This window comes from Lonchura striata, chromosome 14 (assembly GCF_050655825.1).
Source record: "Lonchura striata isolate lonStrDom1 chromosome 14, ASM5065582v1, whole genome shotgun sequence".
Classification (NCBI taxonomy): domain Eukaryota; kingdom Metazoa; phylum Chordata; class Aves; order Passeriformes; family Estrildidae; genus Lonchura; species Lonchura striata.
The window spans coordinates 4,462,731-4,484,116 of NC_140716.1; the positions used below are offsets into that span (position 1 = coordinate 4,462,731).

A 21,386-nucleotide genomic window follows, 5' to 3' on the forward strand; every position below is an offset into this window, starting at 1 on the left:
TGAAGGAAAAGGCTGGGTTGTTTTCTGTTGTGATGTAGGGTGTTTGTTTTCAAGAGCATGGCTTCCATTACGGATGTGCCTTGAGGAATCCCACACATCTGCCGTCAGAGGCTGAAACGTGCTTTGTTTGTGCCATAAGGACAAATCCAATGGGCTGGATCAAATCTCCAAGTCTCTGAGATAGGGCTCCATGAGAAAATAGTCCTTTAATTATGGGCCAGTGACTCTGAACATAACAGAGACTGTGTGGGTGAAAGACAAAGCCTTGTGAAGGAAGGTGATTGAGAAAGGTTAGCAAATACACAGGAGGAGGAGTTAATGTTTGGATAGAGGAATGGGCGGGTGGATGAGGAAGGAAAGCATGAAGCCTATTTCTCATGTAAAATGACTGTAAAAAGGTGCCATTTGGGAGTTTTTAAGTCTCTCTGGTAAAGCAAAGAAGAGGCAGTTTGGGTATAGCCTGTGATACATTTGTGCACATACTCTGGGTATGATACACACATCAGTGCTTGTACTGGTGATTTCAGGGAGCTTTGTGAAGAGAAAACATGCCTCTAAGAGCAGAGAACAAAATAACAAATCCCAAAGGGGATTAACACAGGCTCTGAAGCAGATCTATGATATTTAAAGAGTCTTAGAATTCACTCCACACATCCATGGAGTCCTGTGTTTGACAGACACAAGTGATTCAGATCTCATAGGTAACAAACGTCAGGTGATTAATACATGGGAGGGTAAATAATGCAAGAAATGAGGCTCAAACCTCTCTTTTTTCTGTTCACCTTTTTAGTTTGTCAGTAGGTCTGAGAACAAATACAAACGAATGAACAGCAACGAGCGGGTCCGCATCGTCACAGGCTGGCCCTCGGGCCTGGCACTGAACTCATCTGAAGGGAAGAAGCAGCTGCCTGATAAACTGGAAGGTAAAAATCTAAAGAAACCTTTACAATACATAGTACTGACACAAAGGCCTACATAAACACCTATAGAACAGCCTGGCTTTGAAGTATATCACAGGTCTTGTATTTGTGGTCCACTCTGCGAAAGTTCAGCAGCAACTGTGACCAAAACTGATTTTGCTAAAAGAGCTTGGGGCACTGAGCCTTCACAGGCAGCTTTAGAACACTGAAATGTCCTGTTTGGCTGGCAGTTTTTCCTAGGTGCTTTCTTGCCTTTTGCTCCAAAACATTTAACTTAGACTAAGTCAAGCTAACGAGCAGAGAGTCTCCATGCAAATGTTGTGTTGAAGAGGTTAAGAAATAATCTCTTGAAAGTAAAAGGCAGTTGAATTATTTAGTATTAGATTGGACATCATAGTGCTGTGAGTATAGTAAAGATAACCCCAGTAAAAGGGAAGGAGGACCAGTATGACTAGCCATGTAATTTCTGGTTCATGTGTGTCTCCTTTTTTAATTCAAATATTGATGGGGAGGAACCCAGAGGATAAATGTCTTGTTCTTTGCTCAGATTTGGATTCCGAGAGTGAGCTGGATAAGAAGCTCAGTCTGATCCCCTACAGCTTGGTGAGACCCATCCACTGCGAGCGCAGGCGCCCCGTGCTGTTCACCCCCACCATGCTGGCCAAGCCCTTGGTGCAGAAACTTCTCAACTCTGGAGGTGCCCTGGAATTCAACATATGCAAGCCAGGTAATGGGATAAGAGAGGGCCATGAGTGTCAGCCCTCTGTGTTGGAAATATGAACGTATATATGCGTGCACACGTAGGGGAATGCACATGTGAGAGTTGCTTGAGGTACTTCAAGTCACATCAGAGTGATGTGTAGCTGTAAATCCTGCTTTTTGAGACTATCTGGGATATTTGAATGTTTTTGAGACAGCCAGTACACATGGTTATGAGATTCTGTGTCTATAAATATTATCCATGTGTATGCTGTGTGGTTGCTAGGCTGCCCCTCAGAGACTGAAATGCTGTGAGTGCTCTTTCTGTTTGCATACTGTTTGCATACTGCATATCTAGGCAATGTGAAATTTTGATTAATTTGTTTCTAGTATTTGCTATTATGAGGAATATCTTCCCTAGAGCAACTTTAGGTTTCTGTCTCATCCAAGCTGTGAAGATTGTGCATTTGATCTAGTGGAAAGACTGATTTTCTTCCATGCTAAGTATTTACTATTAAAGCAGTACGCAGTGCCGTGATGGCTGCAGGGCAGGATTGTATACAACCCAGCATTAAACAGAGCTGACGTTTCATTTTTACACTAATATTGAATACCCACAGCATAATATGCTGCCTTACAGTCATCCAGACAGAGAAACTGAGAAGTTAAGTATTATAATAAATATCCCCTGTCTTGCAACATAAAACAAAAGCTTTGATGTAGAGCTGCAAGTCACAAGGGGGCCAGTATCACACATTGCAACCTAAGCCAAATTTTTTTTAAACTTTAAACACAAATGTTGGAACACTAAATCCCTATTTTAGGATGCTGTGCTGAAGAGACCACCTTTTTTAGCACTTCTCAGCATCCTCCATCCCTGAACTGCTGCTATATAACATTAGGTGCTGGAATTGTATTTACTGTTTTAATTTAATGCCTTCATAGTGTTGTAGTAATTGCCCAAGGACTCATTGGTGCAGGATATAGCTGAGATGCTCAGCTGTGATCAGATTAGGCTTTAATTGAATTCAATGGAAGAAATGAGGCAGCTGTTAAGACAATTCATTGCTCATCCTCCTTCCCTGAACCATCCTTACATCCCATGTGAAGTACTACTGGATACTTTTCTACGTGTTCTGCTGCTGTAAATTTGATTCTGTCCCCATCCGCATCTCTTCCCAGATATTGTAACAAAGGAAGAGTTCTTAAGGAAGCAAAGGACAGAGACTGTCATCTTCAGCAGAGAAAAGAATCTGAACACATACGAATGTATTGTACCTGCCAACATCGAGGCTGTTGCTGCCAAGGTGCTCACAGTGCTCTGTGTCCCTTCTTGGGCTCTCTGGGAACCTCCCTGCAATGGCCTGGATATCAGACTGACCAATTTACCATTGCATGTCCTCTCTCCTCCCCTCCTTCAATCTCAGATTTTTATTTATTCCCCCCAAATGGTTTTTGTGCTCTTACTTTTCTTTTTCTTTCCCATCCTCAGCCATATCCTTTTATATTTTCCCTCATTCCCTGTGATGACCCACATAGATGCAGCTAAATATCCTTTCATTTTCTGTGCTCCATCCTTTATTCATTTCCTTTTCATATCATAAGTATATATGAATACACGAGAGAGTAAGAGATACAAGGACCTAGACAAAGGAAAGAGAAGCCTGAAACCCAGATGCAGGGGTGTACAGAACAAAGATAACAATGCCCAAGACAGAGATCTGATGTCAAGTAGAGTAGATTTGATGCACAGCATGGTAAAAAAAGGAGAATTAAAGTGATGGTTTTTTGTCTCACAAGTAGTTGCAATAGATATTCTTTCTGAACAAAAAGCAACTCTGTGTGTTTGTGTCTAAGGTAAAACTGGTATTTTATCTTATTTTTCATCTTTAGAGCATTCCATTCCCATTTGAAACCTTTTTAGAAAGCTGTTAAGCTCAGCTGTTATTTGACTGACTAGTTTTAAACCAGTAGGAGGAGCTGGACTTTAAATGTATATTTGATTAAAAGGTTTTAAATCAGTACAATGGTAAATAGAGAGCTTTCCAAATCACCCCATAAGGGATAGATATCATTATCTTGAGACTCCACAGCAGTGAATTTTCCTTTGTGACACTGTTATGACTTTGTTTTTAGAACAAGCATTGTCTCCTGGAAGCTGGAATAAGCTGCACGAAGGATTTAATCAAAGCCAAGATATATCCTATTGTTCTCTTTATAAGAGTCTCAGAGAAAAACATCAAGAGGTTCAGGTAACATGTCAAACCTTTTGCATATTTGATGTTCCATCTTATTCAGTGAATAATTCTTGAGTCCAATAATGTTCTCACTGAGAGAAATAAAGACCCTCATCCCTCTCCATCTGGTACTTCTTTGTGCACTATTTCCTCCCATGACTCCTCCCTGAAATCTTACAACCAGAGAAAGCAGGAATTCCCCAAATCTGGCACTCTTTCACTGTCACTGGTGGCAATGAGCATTGTGGGAGGATGAGACTGAAGAAAATGTGGTTTACTCCATGCTCAGCACTCCCACAGCATTTCTTAAGGTAATGCAAGCTGGAAGAGGAGAGCTCATAAACACTTGCACTCTCCCTCCATTCAATCCTCCTAAAGTGTTTCCCCTAGCAAATATTTCTCCTTGGAGGAAGCATGGAGGTAAGGGGATGGTAGACCAGGAGTAGCTGCATTCTTCACTGCTTTTATTGCTTCTAAGTAGTTAGGAGAAAATAAATTCTTGATGGGACAGCTGGGACTACAGGATTAACTTAAAATGCAAGACATTTATTTTTGGTCTGCTCATTTGGTGCAGGAAACTGCTGCCGAAGCCGGAGGCCGAGGATGAGTTTTTACGGATGTGCCGCCTGAAGGAGAAGGAGCTGGAAGCGCTGCCTTGCCTTTATGCCTCTGTGGAGGCAGAGGCGTGGAGCAGCATCGAGGATCTCATCCGGACAATCAAGGACAGGATCGGGGAGGAGCAGCGGAAAACCGTCTGGATTGATGAGGATCAGCTATAAGAAGCCTCAGTAACACGGAGCTCTTTGGTGAGGAAAGGACACATCCAGGTGGAGCAGGGCTTCTCAGAGTTCTCTGGTGAGGTGCCCAGAGCTCACTCCTGTTTCACCCTTGCTGGCAGGGCACTTCCTGCTGGCAGGATGCACGTCTGCAATGGTACTGGAGCTGTGTTGAAGAGCCAGAGTCTCAGATGTTAGGATCCGGGCTGTGGGGCAACCACCACAATTTCTGATCCACTGGCATTTCTTAAGGGACAGCACCTGTTTAACACGTGAGGACAAAGATCTTGAGAGGGAGCTTGGGGTAATTTATTACGTTCAAAATATGGATCTCTTTGGTCTCATTCAAAATTTCTGATGAGACCAAAGAAGTGGAATCTGAAAGGGATAAGGCATGGGGATTGGGCTGCAGGATATGGAATTGAGATGTGCCCCACACCCCCCTGAGGTGAGATTCTGAAATACACAGCTGAGGAAGCTGAAGGCTGGTTGGGAGCAGCAGCAACACAACTGCTGGTGGCCAGAGCAGCTCTGTAGCCCTGGTTCTCCACAGCCATTTTCTGCCATTTTAATCAAAAGAGAAGAAAACAGATATTCCTCCTGGCATTAACTAAAATGAAAATTTTCTCTTCCTTTTGAAACCCCAGTTTTATTTAACAGTTTTTCAGGTTTCCTTTGTAGTCCTGGCGCTTACAGGAAAACAGACTTCACTGTCCCAGTGGCACATCAGATCTTTCCACATCAGCCAACGTTTCATTTAGTTTATCCCTGCCTCTGCATCATATTCATTTGTACATCTCTCAGTTTTTAACATTTTTTTACTCATGGAAAGTACCACGGTGCCTTCTTTGGACAACAGGTTTCTCTGTTTCTTCACTGAAACATTTCTCTACATCGTTGCCTGCCAACATGCCCACTCTCAACAGGAGGGACTATTCTTAGAAGAAGAAGAGGAGAAATTCATAAGCCAGTAATTGCTGTGAACCACTCAGTCCTTGACTTGTGTGCCATGAGTGACAGCGAGGAGCCCGGCGGGCACCACGCTGCGCTGTGGCCAAGTGGGATAATGCTTCCAGAAGTGTGTGTAGGGCCGAGGAGACCATGTCCCATTTTCAAAAGCACTTAAGTTCTCAGAGAGTTTAAGTTCCACTGCTCATGAGTGTGACTTATACTCCTAAATCTCTTCAGTCTTTGAAATCTTTCCTCTCGACATTAGACGCTGTACTGAGATTGCCAAATTGATCCAATAAAACTGACCCGATAATAATGACTCGCGCAATTGCTGATCTGAAATGCAATAAAAATTGACCTACAGATGAAGAGTGGTCCATCCCATTGTCCTTAGATCCTTCATTCCTTGCCATATCCCTCCCTTTTAAGATGCGTTTTATAACAAATTTCCTTTCCTCCTGCATTCATCCTCAGTTCCCCATGTCAGTGCTGTGGGCTGATGTGCAGTAGCAGGCAATAAAAAACCAATCAGAATCTAAACAGAACATCTGGCCAGCTTGCCTTCACTAGATTAGCTGCTCCCTTGTCTTTGCAACAAACTTCTGCTGTGGGTGTCTCTCAGGTAGACTGGGTCAGCTCATGTTGGCTTGTGGGATTGTGCTTTTTTTTTATGTTCTTCTCTTTTATGCACATCATTTTTTAACTAATGGACTCTTCGAGAAGTAATTTATGTCACTTTACATCTAATTGCTGCTGCTGTGTTTCTCAGGTTATTAATGTTTGAAAGAATGTTCATAGCTAGCATTTCTCAGAGAATAGCTCTTTACCTGCCCAGTGCCATCTGCTTGGACTGTGTAAGCAGGGGGATACTTCCATGTGCAATCTCTTTACAAAAAGACAGGCTGCACACACAATTTGCAACTCCCTCCAGGGCAAAGAATAACAACCAGTTGGGGTATATATAGAACAAATTGGATGATTCTTCAGAGATCCTCTGTAGCTCAAGCAGAAATAAGAAAGCATCAGTTGGAAGAACTAAACCTTCCAGGAGCATTTTGCATTCATTCCTAATGTCCTGATAATGCAATCTCGTGTAACAGCTGCCTGTGGTTTGTTCCTGCCCCTCTTGTGAAAGCTTTTGAGTCCACAGCTGAGCAATGGGAGGGACTGCAGAAACATTCCTCAGCTGCTTCAGCAAAAAGTTCAGCCAGGTCAGCGTCAGATGCCTCCAGGAGCCACCAGCTGACTGCTCAGCAGCCAGCGTGTGGAGGATGTCCGTGTGCCACTGGCTGTGCCACAGGGATCGCTACCATCTGCTGGAGTGGCTGCAGCAGATGGCAGGTGGGGCAGAGGGGATGGACTGCCTCAGAATGCCATGGTTGTATCTGCAGTGATCTCCTCTCCCCACAGCTTAATGGCTTTTTGCATGGACAAAGCTGCAGATGTGATTTGCCCCACTCCACTTTCAGCACAGGAAAGGCATATGCCAAACTCTGGAGGAGGTTCCTTTGCAGTGAGCAGAGATGCATCTCCAAAGAGCTGTTTCTCTGGCTTACTGGAGATGGCTATCTAAGGGTGAGATGAATTGCCCTCTGAACTGTCTGGGGTTTTCATAGACTACATCAAGAAACGAGAGAATTAGCCCAGTCTTTAGCATTTAGCTCTTTGATCTGTAATTTAGGGCAGCTAAACCACCTTATGGGAAAAGTGGAAGTAGAGATTGAGGCAGAGAACAAGAGATCTAATTATTTCTGTGAAACAAGAGAGGAATGGATACATGGAGCAGACCTTTGTTCTCATATTCAAGTGCATATGTAAATTCCCAGCTCTGCAGATTCTACAGGTCGTTGTAGTTGTCTGCTCATATGATACAGAACAACCAGACCCTGTCCAGTGCAGTTCATGGCACAGCTGTGTGCTGGACCCTGAACAAGCCTCATCTCTCTGTGGCTAAGTGGAGAAGGACTGAAAACTCTGTTCCCTCTTGACTTCTGGGTGTGAAATCCAAGAGCAGATGTTGCTGGAGTGGAGCTGCAAAGGAGCCATGGAGCAAAAGGAGCCACTGTCATTTACACTGGCTGGGAGGAGCCTCTGCTCTGGAGCCAAGAGCTGTCCCTCTCACCTGAAGTAAATTAACCCTGCACATTTCTAACACATTCAGATCTTTAAAAGAGATCTCTCAATGATTTTCCCTGAATGTCAGAGTGCTTGAATCAGTGTGGATTCCAAGTCCTGAAGCAACGGATTTGAAGTGCAGACTTGGAATTTGGGCTGTAGATCATTGTGGTATTTTCTATTCTGCTAAATCTCCCTTATGAGGTGTCACCTTAGGCCACATCCCTCCTCACATGCACATCCCAGTTACACAAACCTGGGCTCAGCACATGCACAAAAGCCCAGCAGGCATAGCCAGCTTCAGTAGGGGCTGTGTGGCTGAAAAACTGGGAACAACAATTAAGAAAACAAAATGGGAATTGGAAGTGTTGGAAATGTTCTGTGTAAACAGTGTCACGATGCAATCTCAAGCAGATCCTCCACCTGATCTCATCAAACAGAATGGGACGTGTTTAATGTTCATTTATTCTTTGGTTGTTTCTATCAAGACAGCACTTGCTATGAGATTTGGGGTCAATAACTGGACTTGCAGGTACCACCAAAATTCATGTATATTCTATAAATCAATCTAAAGAGGGAAATTCAAGCTGCAGACCTGATTTTGAGCTGGAGGCTGTTCTTGGACACCAGAGCTCAGGCCCAGCTGCCAAATGTGGATCCCTACCTAAGGTAAGCAACATTCACAGCACAACCCATTTTAAAATCACTCATGGTTTTTAACTGAAGTCTGGGAACATTTCTCAGCAATTTGTATTTTAAGTTAGAAAGGAGGTAACAGAAAGCCCAGAAATTGCCCTATGTTTGGTCTGATGCTTTTACTGTAAGAGGTGGAAACATAGAATAATAACTGCCTTTCAAAATGGATTATTTGAAAACTACTTCTTCTTGCCTTTAAGAGCTCACTAGAGCTTGTTGGAAAATTTTTCACATGCAAATTGTTCTTCTGAAAATGTCATTGAAAAATTGCCCACTAGAAAATGCAATTGGAAATTTTTTCAATGGAATATTGTTCTGATATAAAATATGTTTTCATCTAAATCAAATGTCTATGGAAATTCTTTCATTCTAACATTTCATTTTTTTTTAAATTTAAAGTATTTCAATAATACTGAAGCAGTCATTTTCAAAATTTTACATACTTTCAATCTTTTATCTGAAAACACGATTGGGGTTAATTTTTAATTTTTATAGGTGAAATTTTTTTTAAAGTCTACATTTAAACATGTGATTTGATTGAAACGCTTATTGCATTTGATGTTTATATACTACAAAATAATGGAAGTAATGACTTACAGCCCTCACATGTGGTATTATAATACCTGTGATCACAAGAGAAAAAAACCAACTGAGTCTGGCTTTGAGTTTTGTTTAACTCTGCTGCTAAAATGATGTATTGTTTAAGTCAGTATCATGCAGTTCAGCACATTGGGGAATTGTTGCAGGTAAAAATTTCATGCAAACTTTATTACACAGAATTGGATATTCCTTTGAATCAGAATTCTGGCTGGAGGCAAAGCTGTCAATCGGTCCGGCTGCAGCACAGACAGCTCTGGCAGCACAATGTGCAGGGGGGTAGGAACACACACAAAGCACACTTGTGCCTACAAACTTAAAGTGCAGATAGGTGCCAAAGCTGGAAAAATGCCTGTAAACCTGTTGGAGGTTTCTGTATTCTTTGTGCCAAGCTATTTTCATGGCCCAGGGTTTGAGAGCTCAGTACGAGGCTGCAGTCGGGCACTGCTGAGCCCTGGAGCTGCTCACAGCTTCTTCAGCCCTGCCCGGGCTGGGTGTTTAAGCAGCACTTGTTAAACTGTTCCCTGGAGACTGGAAAAGCAAGACTCAGGAGTTTAGGGCTTCTGAGAGAACAACATTTTGCAGTTATTTGTGTTGTGTATTCCGAGTCATCCAGCCTTAATCAGCTTAGGCCATGACAATGTGTTCCCCTTTGGTGCAGTTTCCATCTCAGCTCTGAGAATTGAACAGTACCTCACAAAGAGACACATGATCTCAAACAGGAGATTGTGATTCATTGCTTGTAAGTCACTTTGTGTCCCCCCTTTCTCCTGCTTGCTCAGTTTCCAGAGCTGCTTGCTCTGCAGCCTGTGTGCAGCCCTGAGGTCCCTCCCCAGGGCACCACCAGATCCAGGCACGGCTGTCAGTTGAAGCAGTAACTCCAGGAAACCTTCTGCTTCTCCAGACTCATCTGTAGAAGAAAAAGGAGGTTCTCCCATCGATCAAGGACATGTGCCTTTGGTTTTGGAGATCAAATCCAGTGTGGATTTTGGTTCAGGCAGACTGAATAGGGGCTCTTGAGCACTGGCAGCTTGGGTGGCAGTACAGTCCTTGCCTGGGACACCCTCCTGGCACAGCAGGAGTGACAGTGACCCTGCTGTGCCAGTCCTGCCCACACAGTACTGCAGCTACTGGGGTGACCATTCTGCCCAGCTCTTTCCTGGGAAGAAAACCTAATCCAGCCAAGGCAGTGCTAAAAGCCCGTGGCATGAGATTTCATCCATGTATTTCAGGTACTGCAGAATTCTGCCATGCTGCCAGAAATCATACTTGATATCTCTGTAAAACTCTGTTAGGGACAACCCCAGACCCAAACACAGAGGAATCTGTGCCGTTCTTACAGACTTTTCATTGATTCCTTGTAAATTTTGAGGCTGCAGAAGCCTGGCATCCCTGCAGATTTCACCTGTAGAACTGATTCTTCTTTAAGAAGGTGCTGTCACTGTCTCTGTGTGGATGCAGGAGGTGACAGAGAGCTGAGGGCACCTGTCCACACAGGCCAGTGGCACAACCTGGCTCTCCCTGGGCTGCTCTGCTCTGCCTCAGGGCTCTGAATGGGGGGTGATGCCAGCTGCCAGCTGGATCAAGGCTTTGGTTGGAGCTTGCCTTAAGTGGTGAGATTTCTAGTTTGATTTGAGAACCCTACCAGTAAGCCAAGTTAGAACAACAGGAAGCTCATCCACCCTCCCTCCCCCACCTCCTTTTTTCTGTTCCTCAGCTGCAGAAACTGTCTGATGTTCAGATCAGAGGCTCTCTGGGGTTAAATGCACCATTAGTCACTGGAAAAAAGGGGAAAAAAAGACCTTCTAAAAGCAGATGGTAGATGATAGAGAACCTGTTTGAGAGTAACTATCTACAACAACGTGTCTGCTTCATCAGATATTAGCATCAAAAGCTGTCTGATAATTTAGCAACAACCAGCAATATTGATTTTCTTCCAAAGTGCAGATGCAGAAAGACAAAGATGGAGAGGTGGCTTTTTCAGAAGATGCCTGGCAAAGACAAGGCAGGAAAGGACCTGCAGCCCCCAGTGCCATCAGCAGGGCAGGAGCAGCCTGCAGGTGAGAAGTTCTGGAGGGAGAGATCCACTGCAGCCTGTGCAGAATGGAGGGGCACCTCCCAGGGATGGGGCCAGGACCTGGCTGCTCCCACCAGGAAAAAATGGAAACTAGAGCAAGGAAGTGGAGCTGGGATGGAATGTGGAAGAGACATGAGCAGTAATAGCTACCAGCCCTTCTGTCTCTCCCTTGCATACATTCCATCCTGACTTTCCAGGGCACTGCCAAAATAGCCATTTTAACACCTTAGCATCTGGAAAAATTCTACTTTAGAACTATGATTTCTCTTTTATCTCTTGTCCATGAATTTCTTTTTCATACATTAGTAGAAAAGCCTCCTCGTGGTCAGCAGTTGGCTCTTGGAAATATTTCTTGACAAGTGTTGGGTTTATCCAGTTCTTTGGACAACAACTCCCTACTTCTGTTTTAAATTCCCTGCAACCAGTGGCCTCACATCAATTATGTACACTGCTCCTCATCTCTGTGTCTGAAATGTCAGTGAATCTGATAATTTTTGCTCACAGAGGTGGGGAACCAACAAGGATCTCTGGCACAGCCTGCAGTGATTGCATCTACCAAGGCATTAGCAAAACAGCAAGGAGACAGAAACGGGCACTGACACTTGCTGAAGTTCAGCCCCTGCTCAGACAGCAGCAGTCAGAGAATTCCTAACAGAGAGCTGAGGAGGCACCAGGGCACATCAGGACACTGCTCAAGAAGGGCTGCACAAGGCAATTTCCAACCATGGTCATGGGAACATTTGGAAAAAGCAGGAAAGAAATAAACACAGTAAGAAATAAAGACTAATTCATAATTAAACTGATTTACTCCAGGCAGAAATGGACACAATTCCATTAACTTTCAGTTCTATCTAAATACACACCAGAAAGAAACTAAGCTGGATATCGACTCTGACCTAGTTGGAGTTCTTTATACTAACATTACTGTATTGTTAAAATACTGTTTTAAGAGCCAATTTTGGGCTGTTGCCTTCCTTTTTGCACCCTAGAGAAAGCCAGTGGGGTAAACTTCTATTAAACGAATGTAAAAAATTGATGCCTGGTTCTAAGTGCACATTTATAAATATAACATCAAATCCAGTGGCTTACAACAGCTCCTCTCCCAAAGAGCTCTGCCCTCTGAGCCTGCCCTGTGGTGCTGGTGGTGTCTCTGACCCAGCCTCCTGGAGCAGCCCAGCACCTCCCAGACACACTGGGAATATTCAGCTTTGTCATTGTAGCCTGTCTGCAGCATTTGCTTCCCCATATGCTGGTGCTGAGGTGATTTGCTCATTATCAGATTGCTGTTTATTAATCAGAGCTGTAACAATGGGACGGAGGAGCTGGAATACAGCAGAGCCAGTGCTTCATTTGTTCCAATTGATTTTCCTATCACATTTTATTACTACTATTTACTCTGTATGCCTCAGGAAGATTGAACTGCACTGTGCACTAGGGGTAGGGATTTGAATTTCTCTTCTCTTTAGCTCTATTTCTGTGGTGATAGTCAGAACAGTGGGTTCTTCCAGCAACTATGCCATGACCTTCTCTGCTATAAAACAGCATATGGAGATTCTGTGATAATGAGACTCCACCAGTGTGAAGTCCTGCAGGTGGAGTCCTAGGGAAATCCACAAGAGTCATGGATACTGAGCACAAATTATCTCTCCAAGATGACACCTTACAAATGCTCAGCACTGGCCAGAACCTCTGCTGGAACTGGAGCAGCTGGAAGGTACAGACCTGCAGAACAGGCACCTGTGCTTGGGCTGGAACGAGCAGCTTGTACCAGAGGGAGGTTTTGTCCTGCAGTAAAATTAATGGAGCTGATGGTGATGATGGGGTTTTTTTCCCTGCTCCTTCCTCTCTTCTCTATCTTAGGTCACTGTTCACAAGCTGGATCTTGCAGAGTCCAGCCAGCACATCTAAGCCATGGGGGCTGAGCAGATGATTGCTGTCAGGAGGTGCGTGGTGCTTTATGGAAGCTGACGTGTGGGTCAGCAGGCAGACACAGGGTGGCACACGCTGTAAGATCACATTAATCGTCCCCTTGCCAGTAACAGGGCTCACTGAGAACCAGAAGAAGCTTTAAAACTGACTGAAAAACTATAAAAATCTGTGGCGAAGCTCCTATTTTCAGCACAGCAGGGATTTCACTCTAGAGATTTATAAGTGTTTGAACTGTATTTACTCTGAAATTGCCCCATTCAGTGAGTACCACAGGAAACTCATGGTTGGCTGCAACTGTAGGTGTCAGATGCAGTTGCGTGGGGAGGTGATGAGAATATATGTTTAAAAAAGGCTTTGTTTTCTACACTAATTTTAGAATTAGCCTAGTTGAGGAGTGAGGAGGCAGCTCTCAGGTGGTAGCACGTGTCATTAATAAAGTTCAAAACACAAACCACAGACAGTCAGCTGAGCTGAAAGCTTCCACGGGCTCTTCACTGTTACTGGAAATGTGAGGGTCCTTCAGACAGGAATTTCTTTCCTATCTTGCTGAGATGCTGGTTTGGAACTTAGGCAGAGTGGGTGAGTGTGTGCATGTGCAAACACATGCCCGTGTCACAGAAAGAGTCTGTGCAGACCTGTGCAACATTCATCCTTTTTGGGAACATGCCACATGACACTGGGGAGAATTGCTCTTTTTTCCTCTTTCTTTCTTTCTTTCTTTTTCTAGCAGAACAGCTTATTTTGTTCCACCAGCAGAAGCTTTGGGGTTTGAGAGCTGAGTTGTACATCCTGTGCCAACAGTGCCCGAGTGACTTGGGCCTTGCTTGATGGCTCCCTGTCCTCCTGCTGTCAGCGACCTTGAGCTGCACCAAATAATTATTTTTTTCCTGGATTTTTTTTCAGTGGCAGTGGGGGTAATTGAATGATTGTAAAATAGCCACTGGGCCAGTAGGGGTTAAATGAAACCAAAAATATTGCCATTGATGGGAACACTTTTTGGTCACATTTAAGGTCACAGTGAGATAAAGGGTTAGGAAATATCAGCCTGAGTTTTTAACATCACCAATGGCTTCTGCCAGCACATCCTGAGGGTGAGGGGAGGGGGTGAGGATGGAGGGAGGGGAATGTACAGACCTGGTGGTGGATTTAACCAGGACTGAGTTCAGACATCTGGAGCAGACTCACTTGAGCAGTATTGATCAGAGTGGAAACATTAAACTCTTAATCTGGCACTGTTTCATTCGTGCTGCATTATTATTGTTATTAGAACCTGTGATTTACCGTGTCCAGCCTGGATCAAATTCAGCAGCTGTATTTCTCCAGATTATTTTGCACTCTTCCTCACTGAAGTGCAGTCTGGCAGCAGAAGTTTTACAGCTCTTTGAAGGAATAAGGTCTCCCTCCAGTGGTGGCAGGAAACAGGTTTGACTCCCTAAATCAATGAGGGCATGTGAGGCTGGAAAAATGAGTGTGCACCACAACACACTTCGATGGGCAGTAATTTTTTGAAGGATTTTTGAAGGACTTTTGATTATTTTGCTATTAGCCACCTCTTCTTATAACATTGCTTCCAGTAGAACCCCCAGTGTCTTTGAAAATCTTCTCTTGTCTTGAAAACCTCCTTTCAATACTACCCCTTTTAACAAAGCAGTTTAATATGTGTAGATAGCACTGAATTCCCACTCAATTTGCCTGTTTTACTACTGCAGTAGTAATAGTTCTGTTGCTGATTGTCAAGTTGCACATGAAATACTGGGCTGGATCCCATCACCCCATGGCATGAGGTAATACAGTGCATTAGACATTTTGCAGGAAAAAAATCCCTTTGGATTAAGCTGTTTTCAGTTCAGAGGAGACATGTCCAAGCCCTGGTCACCTTGTAGCAGAAAGCCATATGACACAAGTGCACTGGGGTGAAGAGATATTGATTTACCTTCTGTAAAATGAATGTAAAGTCAAAAGTCTGAGCATTTTTCAGCACCTCTCTATACACTGCCTGATTGGTGTGACCCTGGCTGCAAGCCCCATGGCTCAGACCTTCCACTACACATCCCACACTTTCCTAATCATCCTCCAATTGCAGGTTCATATTCTGAGTTGCAAAATTTGTGTGTTCTGTGTTGTAAGCCACGAATGCTCCCTTATTCATCCATTTTGTGTTCCTCACTCAAGTTCTCTGTTTTTCCTCTCTCTCTCCTCACATTTCCACATCTGAAGCAAACTTCATAAACCACTTTTCTTAGCCTCCCTAGGCCTTATTGTAGCACCAGCAGAAAAGGTGCAATATTAAAAAAGGTATTAAAATAGCAGAGTTATACCTCCAGAGTGATGGGAAGAAGTAAGAAATTCTATTGAAACCAGTATTTAATGTTAATTATATTTTCCCTTCCAGTAGTGAATAACCACTCAGTGCTGAAATTGGAAGACTTGTTCAGAAAGGGTTCCATGGGATTATTTGATTGGAATATGTAAGTGGTGCTCATGGTTACCATTCTCCTGATTTCATGGCAACAGAATGGGCAGTGATGGCTTGAGAATCAGCTAAACAGTTCCCCTTCTTCTGAACACCATAAATGGTTTAGAGAAAACCCATCTGAGCATTTTCTTTCTGAGCTCTTTTATCATCAGAACTATGATATAGAATAGCTTTATTCAGTCCTTACTGTATCACAACTGTTTCCTTAAATACGAATTTATTTTTGAAGATAAAATTTTATCTTGTCTCTTCCAGGAGAATGCATTGTCCACCCATATATTTTGGGTTTCTGTTTGTACTTTTGCCCTGTCACCCCAAATATTCAGTGTATGTTTCTTCCTTCTTCTAGCCAAGAGTATAAATTAAAATTCAATTTCATTAAAGTTGTAAGTAATCGCTCTCTGGCTCTCATTAGTAACGATTCGGCGCAGGGGGATCCCGGCTGCTCCCACCACTGTAATTCAATTGGACTCATCAGCTCTTGTTCACAAATCGCTTGAGCTGCACTTTCTTCCCAAATTTATGGCATCAGCACTGTCCAGAGGTTGAATTACAGCTGCAGGTTTGATCAGGGACTGCATTATTCTGCATCTAATCCCTGCATTCTGACAGCAGTGGGGGGAGCACTGTTGTTTTACAGGAACTCTGCATTGTTCCTCTGCTTTATGTCAGGGGCTGAATTGCCTTTGGAATCAGGGAACTGTCAGCCCAAAGCTACAAGCAAACAACCAGCTCCAGATGACATGGTGAATAAATAACAAACATGGAGACACTCAAAAGCCAGCACTCCTTCTTCTGCACTCTCCTAAATTACTGGGATGGTGATTGACCACAGCCTGTGCTCCTGCATCAGCGGATGCAATCTGAATATATCGATGCTTTCTGAATATATTGTTGGAATGTGACTCCCAGCTTTTACCCAAAATGAGAAATGTTGATATTCACTGGTGGCACAAAGTCACTTGCACATTGATTAAACATTTCAGCCAGAAGCCATGTTCATGCATTCATTCACATCCAAGCCTTTCCTCTTGAGCAGTGACCTGCAGCCCACGGCAATCCTGGCATGAAGGGCTCTGGAATGGCACGGAGCAGGCCCTGTGCCATTTTCCACAGAGGTGAGTGGCACCCCTCAGCTGACAGCCAGGATCTAGCCTCCTGCAAGGCAGCATTCCCCCAAACCCCCTGGTACCCAGGGCTTAATCCCAGAGGGATACAGAAGCCTTTACCCCTCCTAGAAGCACTGTCCTTCAGCTGACAGAAAGGATCTGGCAGCCTTGGTTTGGAACTGATCCTTGTCAGGAGCAGAGGAAATGCCCCAGGCACATCCAACCTTGGATCAGGCCAGGGGGAATGGTGCACTGCCTTTGGAAGCTTCTCCTGCTTTAGCATATCCGTGTCCCTGTGCTCCAACAGCACAGATCACATCCACAGCCAGCGGGTATCAGTATCTACCACTCATTTAATTGACCTTTGCTGTTAAATCATTAATGGAAATCACTGAACATGGGGCAATAAGGTTGTTTCACCACTGTTCTGCTGCTTGTGGCTTCTGCTAATTTTCTGGTGTAGTTTTGCTTGCTCTAATAGCAGAATCTATCATCTTCTAGTTTTGCACAAATCCTGGGAGGCAAATTAGGAGAGATGTGGAGCAAATTTCTGTTGACTTTAACGAGGGTTGTGGTTTTTAAAAACTACGTTAAGAAGAAAGCAAAGATTCTTTTATTTCTTTATGCAACCTTGCCTTTTTTATACACCTTGTGGTTGGAGAGACTCTGACATGAGACAGGCTATGGGAAATGTCTGCTTTCATATAACAACTCAGAGCAGCAGCATTTGGCTGCTGGGCTGCAGCTTTCAGAGAGCTGTCGGCATCACCTGTTGTGTCAGTCCCCTGTGGCTGCAGATCCCCAGGCAGGATTCTCAGTCAGCCTCCCAGGTGGCTTCCAACATGTTTTCAGTGTATTTTAGTCCCTTCGTTTGTCCATTTTTTTTTATTCCTTTTCAAACTGAAATATATTTTTTCCATTCCTAATTAACTCCCTGCCACCCTACTTGTGGTAAAACCTGATTTATTTCTCCTTCTCTGCACTGAGAGGACAGGATACTTAATCTCCTCTGGGTGGACGCTGAAAAACTGTCTGAATAAAATGCTGATCACTCATCTGGTTAGCTCCTGCCAGCTCTTCTCTGCATTCCTGCCACCTGGGTTTTGCATCATTTGCTATCGTTTCTTTAAGTGACAGAGCCTATTCCTTCTCCATTTTTGGGAGAGCAATAATTCCAAAATTAGCTGGTTGTCACATTTAGGTGTGGTATGAGTGTTTATCTTTTATATTAATTGTAAGACCATGAATATCCACAGGCTAAGAAGGATTGTTTGAATAAACACTTAGAAAGGGTATTAAACCAATGTCTACAATTTACTGCATTTGCTGGTTTTTGGGATATTTTTTTGTGGATAGGGAGCAGATTTTATAACAATGTCCACTTGGTAGCTGCAGAGGAATAAAGAAGGCTTGGGATGCTTCATTCAGGGAGCAGTGAATAAATATGTTGTAGAAACAAACAAATATTAGCATTTTGAAAGGCTCTGTGTTTGACACACATCTGCAAAGTAAAATATGAATTTCAGATACATCTGCACACATGCATCAATGTTTGCAGGGGCAAACCCTTTCAGATGGCAAACACCTTAAGTGCCAACATTTTTTGCATGTCTTGGAAATATTTGTGTAAAAATGGAAAGAGCAAAGATTGCCCATCTGCAATGTGAGTGGGGAATGCTGTGGGCAGCGTGCACATGTGCTCAGTGAAGGGAGCCAGGTGAGGGAGGTGAAGACTCAAGGTTTCCCTGATTCCTGCTGAAGCCTTGCAAGGCCCATTCGGTGATGTCTCATGACACCTTTCAGATGCTCCATCCATCCCCTCTGCCTCACCTCTGAAACCAGCCCAGGCTGAGGAACCTCCCCGTGGATGCAGCCAGGGGCTCGGAGCCTGGCCAGAACCCTGTCAGTGATCTCAGGCAAATACTGAGAGCTCTGTTCCATTTATTCATCCTCAAGTGGAGGTGTTAGGAAATACGGGGCTGGTAAGTGAGTGACAGGCATCTGCAAGTGTCACCTCAGCAATTCAGGTTCACAGAGAGCCTTGGAGTAAGATGGCAAAAATTGCATCATTTGTAACCTTTTCAGCACCAGCTTTTTAAAACACAAACTGTAACCAACAGCTTTCCTTCGGACATGAAGAGAATAACTAAAGAGAACATCTGTTTTCCCTTTAGATGTGGAACTGCAATAGCAAGCCATGCATAAATTTTATTAAGGCTTGCTAATTTCTGACAAGTTTGGGGAGATACATGCTACCAGTGCAAATATTTGGCTCTGCATCACCAGATGAAAAGTCATTTTAAAAACAATGCAGAAAAAATGGACATAGCTTGGCAGCAAATATGTGAGGTTCTGCTCCCAGGGCTTTGGCTTTGTTTGTGCAATTTATAGATTTTGTGCCCTTTTTTTCCCCTCTTAATGTCACTCATCTTCTTTTCTAATGATTTTTATGACATAGATGACTAAACAAAATGCACCTAAACTGACAGAGCTATGTATTGCTGGAGCCTTTGTACTCAAAATCAGAGATACACATGCTTTCAGGACTTTGCTTTTAAGTTGTTTGTGCAATACCAAGTTTTTGTGTACCCCAAGAGCACTCGAGCCAGCACGAGCCTGTTCTGTCCCTGTTGCTGCAGGAATGTGCCCCCAGATTTCAAACTCACAACTTGAGAAAGCTCCACTCAGGTCCCACAGCCCCAGGTTCTGTGCCCCCTGAGGAAACAGCTTGGAGAAGAACTTCAATTTTGGATCTTTCTTCACTCTCAGAACCAAGGAAGATGATTACCTAGGGGGTAATCACAGTAACTTCACAGAATCCCACAATGTTTGGGTTGGAAGGAACCTTAAAGACCATTGGGTTCCCACCCCCAAGGACACCTTCCCTTATCCCAGGTTGCTCCAAGCCCTGCCCATCTTGGCCTGGCACACTTCCAGGGATGGAACAGCCACAGCTTCCCTGGGAAAGCTGTGCCAGGGCCTCACAGGAAAGGATTTTTTCCTAATATCCAGTCTTCATTAAGAACTGCAGGATGCTTGGCAGGACATGCCTGGAATTACACAGATCATGCCTCGTTGCATGAAATAAGTCAGAAAGTCACAGGCTGGGTTCAAAATATGCTTGTCTTCTCTCAATAATTAATTGTTTGTGGATTAATACGAGGTTTTGTGTTTTGAAAGTAAACTAATCCACTCACTGGCTGGTGTTTAATGAAGGAGAACAGGCTGCTGTCAAGCAGTCTGAAAATAGTGAAAATTAACTCCATGAAGTGTCACGACTCACATACTTTATGTATATGAGTAATGTGTCTTCTGTGGGACAGAAGATGAAAATACCACATGGAAAAGAAAAAATAGTGGTTGCCAATTTAATAAGAGAAGCAGGAGTAATTGCTTTGACATAATTTGGAGTTTTGACTGCTTGGTTGTGGTGGGCTGGGCCACTGCAATAGAATACACTGCAGGAGATCTCACAAACAGTATCAACCAAAGGTTCTGCAGCCTCTGTATTCACAGAGCTATCAAAGGGGAAAGAAAATATAATTTAAAATCAGAATACACTGAAATCATAGAGTTCCTCTCCAGGTTGGAAGGGATCTCAAGGATCATCCAGTCAAGCCTTTCTTGACAAAAAAGAAACTGGTCTAGACAAGATGTCCCAGCAACCTTTTAAGGTTCACCCAGCTGATACTGGGGAATCCACCACTTCTCTGGGGAGATTATTCCAATGACAGATTGTTCTTCTTTTGAAAAATTTTCCTCTTGTGTCCAGTCAGAATCTCCCCAGGAATAACTTGTACTCATTTCCCCTGTCCTTTCCATGTGACTCCTGGTAAAGAGGGAGACTCCATCTTCTTTGTAGCCACCCTTTAAATATTGGAACATGGTGATAGGTAAGGTCACCCCTCAACCTTTTCTCAAGGCTGTACAAACCCCATTCTCTCAGACCTCCCAGAGGCATTAAAAGGGACAAGGCAAATACTGGGATACAAATTCACTAATAAATGGATTTTTTCTTGAGAGATGCCAAACTACTTCAGATTTCTTTGGCTGCACAAGTGTTAAGACTGCAAGCACTTCTAAAAATTGGGATCTCTGAGAAAGAGAATAGAATAGAGATCATAAAGTCTTGCAGATAACAACCAACCAAGGGTTCAATACCTACAGCAAAAAACTAATACTTTAGTACCAGAAGGTTCCTATATACTTAATGATGTTGCTAGAAAATGGTTGATCTGTTTGAACTGCTCTTGTTCATTCCTGTGCAGGAGAATGTTATTCTCTTTGCCTCTCTGCACTTTTTCATTCTGCCATGGGGAGTGTGCAGAGAGAAGGCCATTGAAAAAGCCATATAAAACCTCAAGAATGCAATAAGCAGAACATGGCACTTTTAACACGACAAAACTACCAGCTTAGGTAAGGCTTGAAGTGCACATAAACTCCAGCACCTCCTCAGGCAAAGAGAGTCACAGTCTCAACAGAGAGCCAGCAAAAGGAGTTTAGATCATAAATGCTCTTCAGAACTACAGGCTTTGCTGCCTGAATGCACAATGAGCAATTCAAGGGCCCAGACATCTTCAAATCACCCAGGCTAAGCCAGGAGTGCACCTGCCCTGTGGGAGCAACAGCTCAATATTCTGACTCAGTTTGCTCACCCAGCACGGGGTGGGTGATTTATCACTTTAGGTGATTCCATCACTGCACACCTTTCCTTGCCATCCTTATGTTAAGATCTTCAGTTTTGTGCCTAAACTCTGGAGTTTTTACTGCATTTGCAGGAGCTCTGCCATTGCTGCAAGGTGCT

The 21,386-nt window shown here is 43.6% G+C and overlaps 1 protein-coding gene across 5 annotated transcripts in view; it reads left to right on the forward strand.

Moving 5' to 3' along the window:
* Positions 1 to 6,120, forward strand: part of CARD11 (caspase recruitment domain family member 11) — a 106,401-nt gene extending 100,281 nt beyond the window's left edge. For all 5 annotated transcript variants that reach the window (XM_085592169.1, XM_085592171.1, XM_085592170.1 and 2 more), the window contains 5 exons: positions 791 to 923; positions 1,468 to 1,647; positions 2,802 to 2,926; positions 3,756 to 3,871; positions 4,431 to 6,120. In XM_085592169.1, coding sequence (XP_085448295.1) covers positions 791 to 923; positions 1,468 to 1,647; positions 2,802 to 2,926; positions 3,756 to 3,871; positions 4,431 to 4,635 — 759 coding nt within the window. In that variant the 3' untranslated portion in view covers positions 4,636 to 6,120. The remainder of the gene's footprint in view (positions 1 to 790; positions 924 to 1,467; positions 1,648 to 2,801; positions 2,927 to 3,755; positions 3,872 to 4,430) is intronic.
* The last annotated feature ends 15,266 nt before the right edge of the window (positions 6,121 to 21,386 follow it).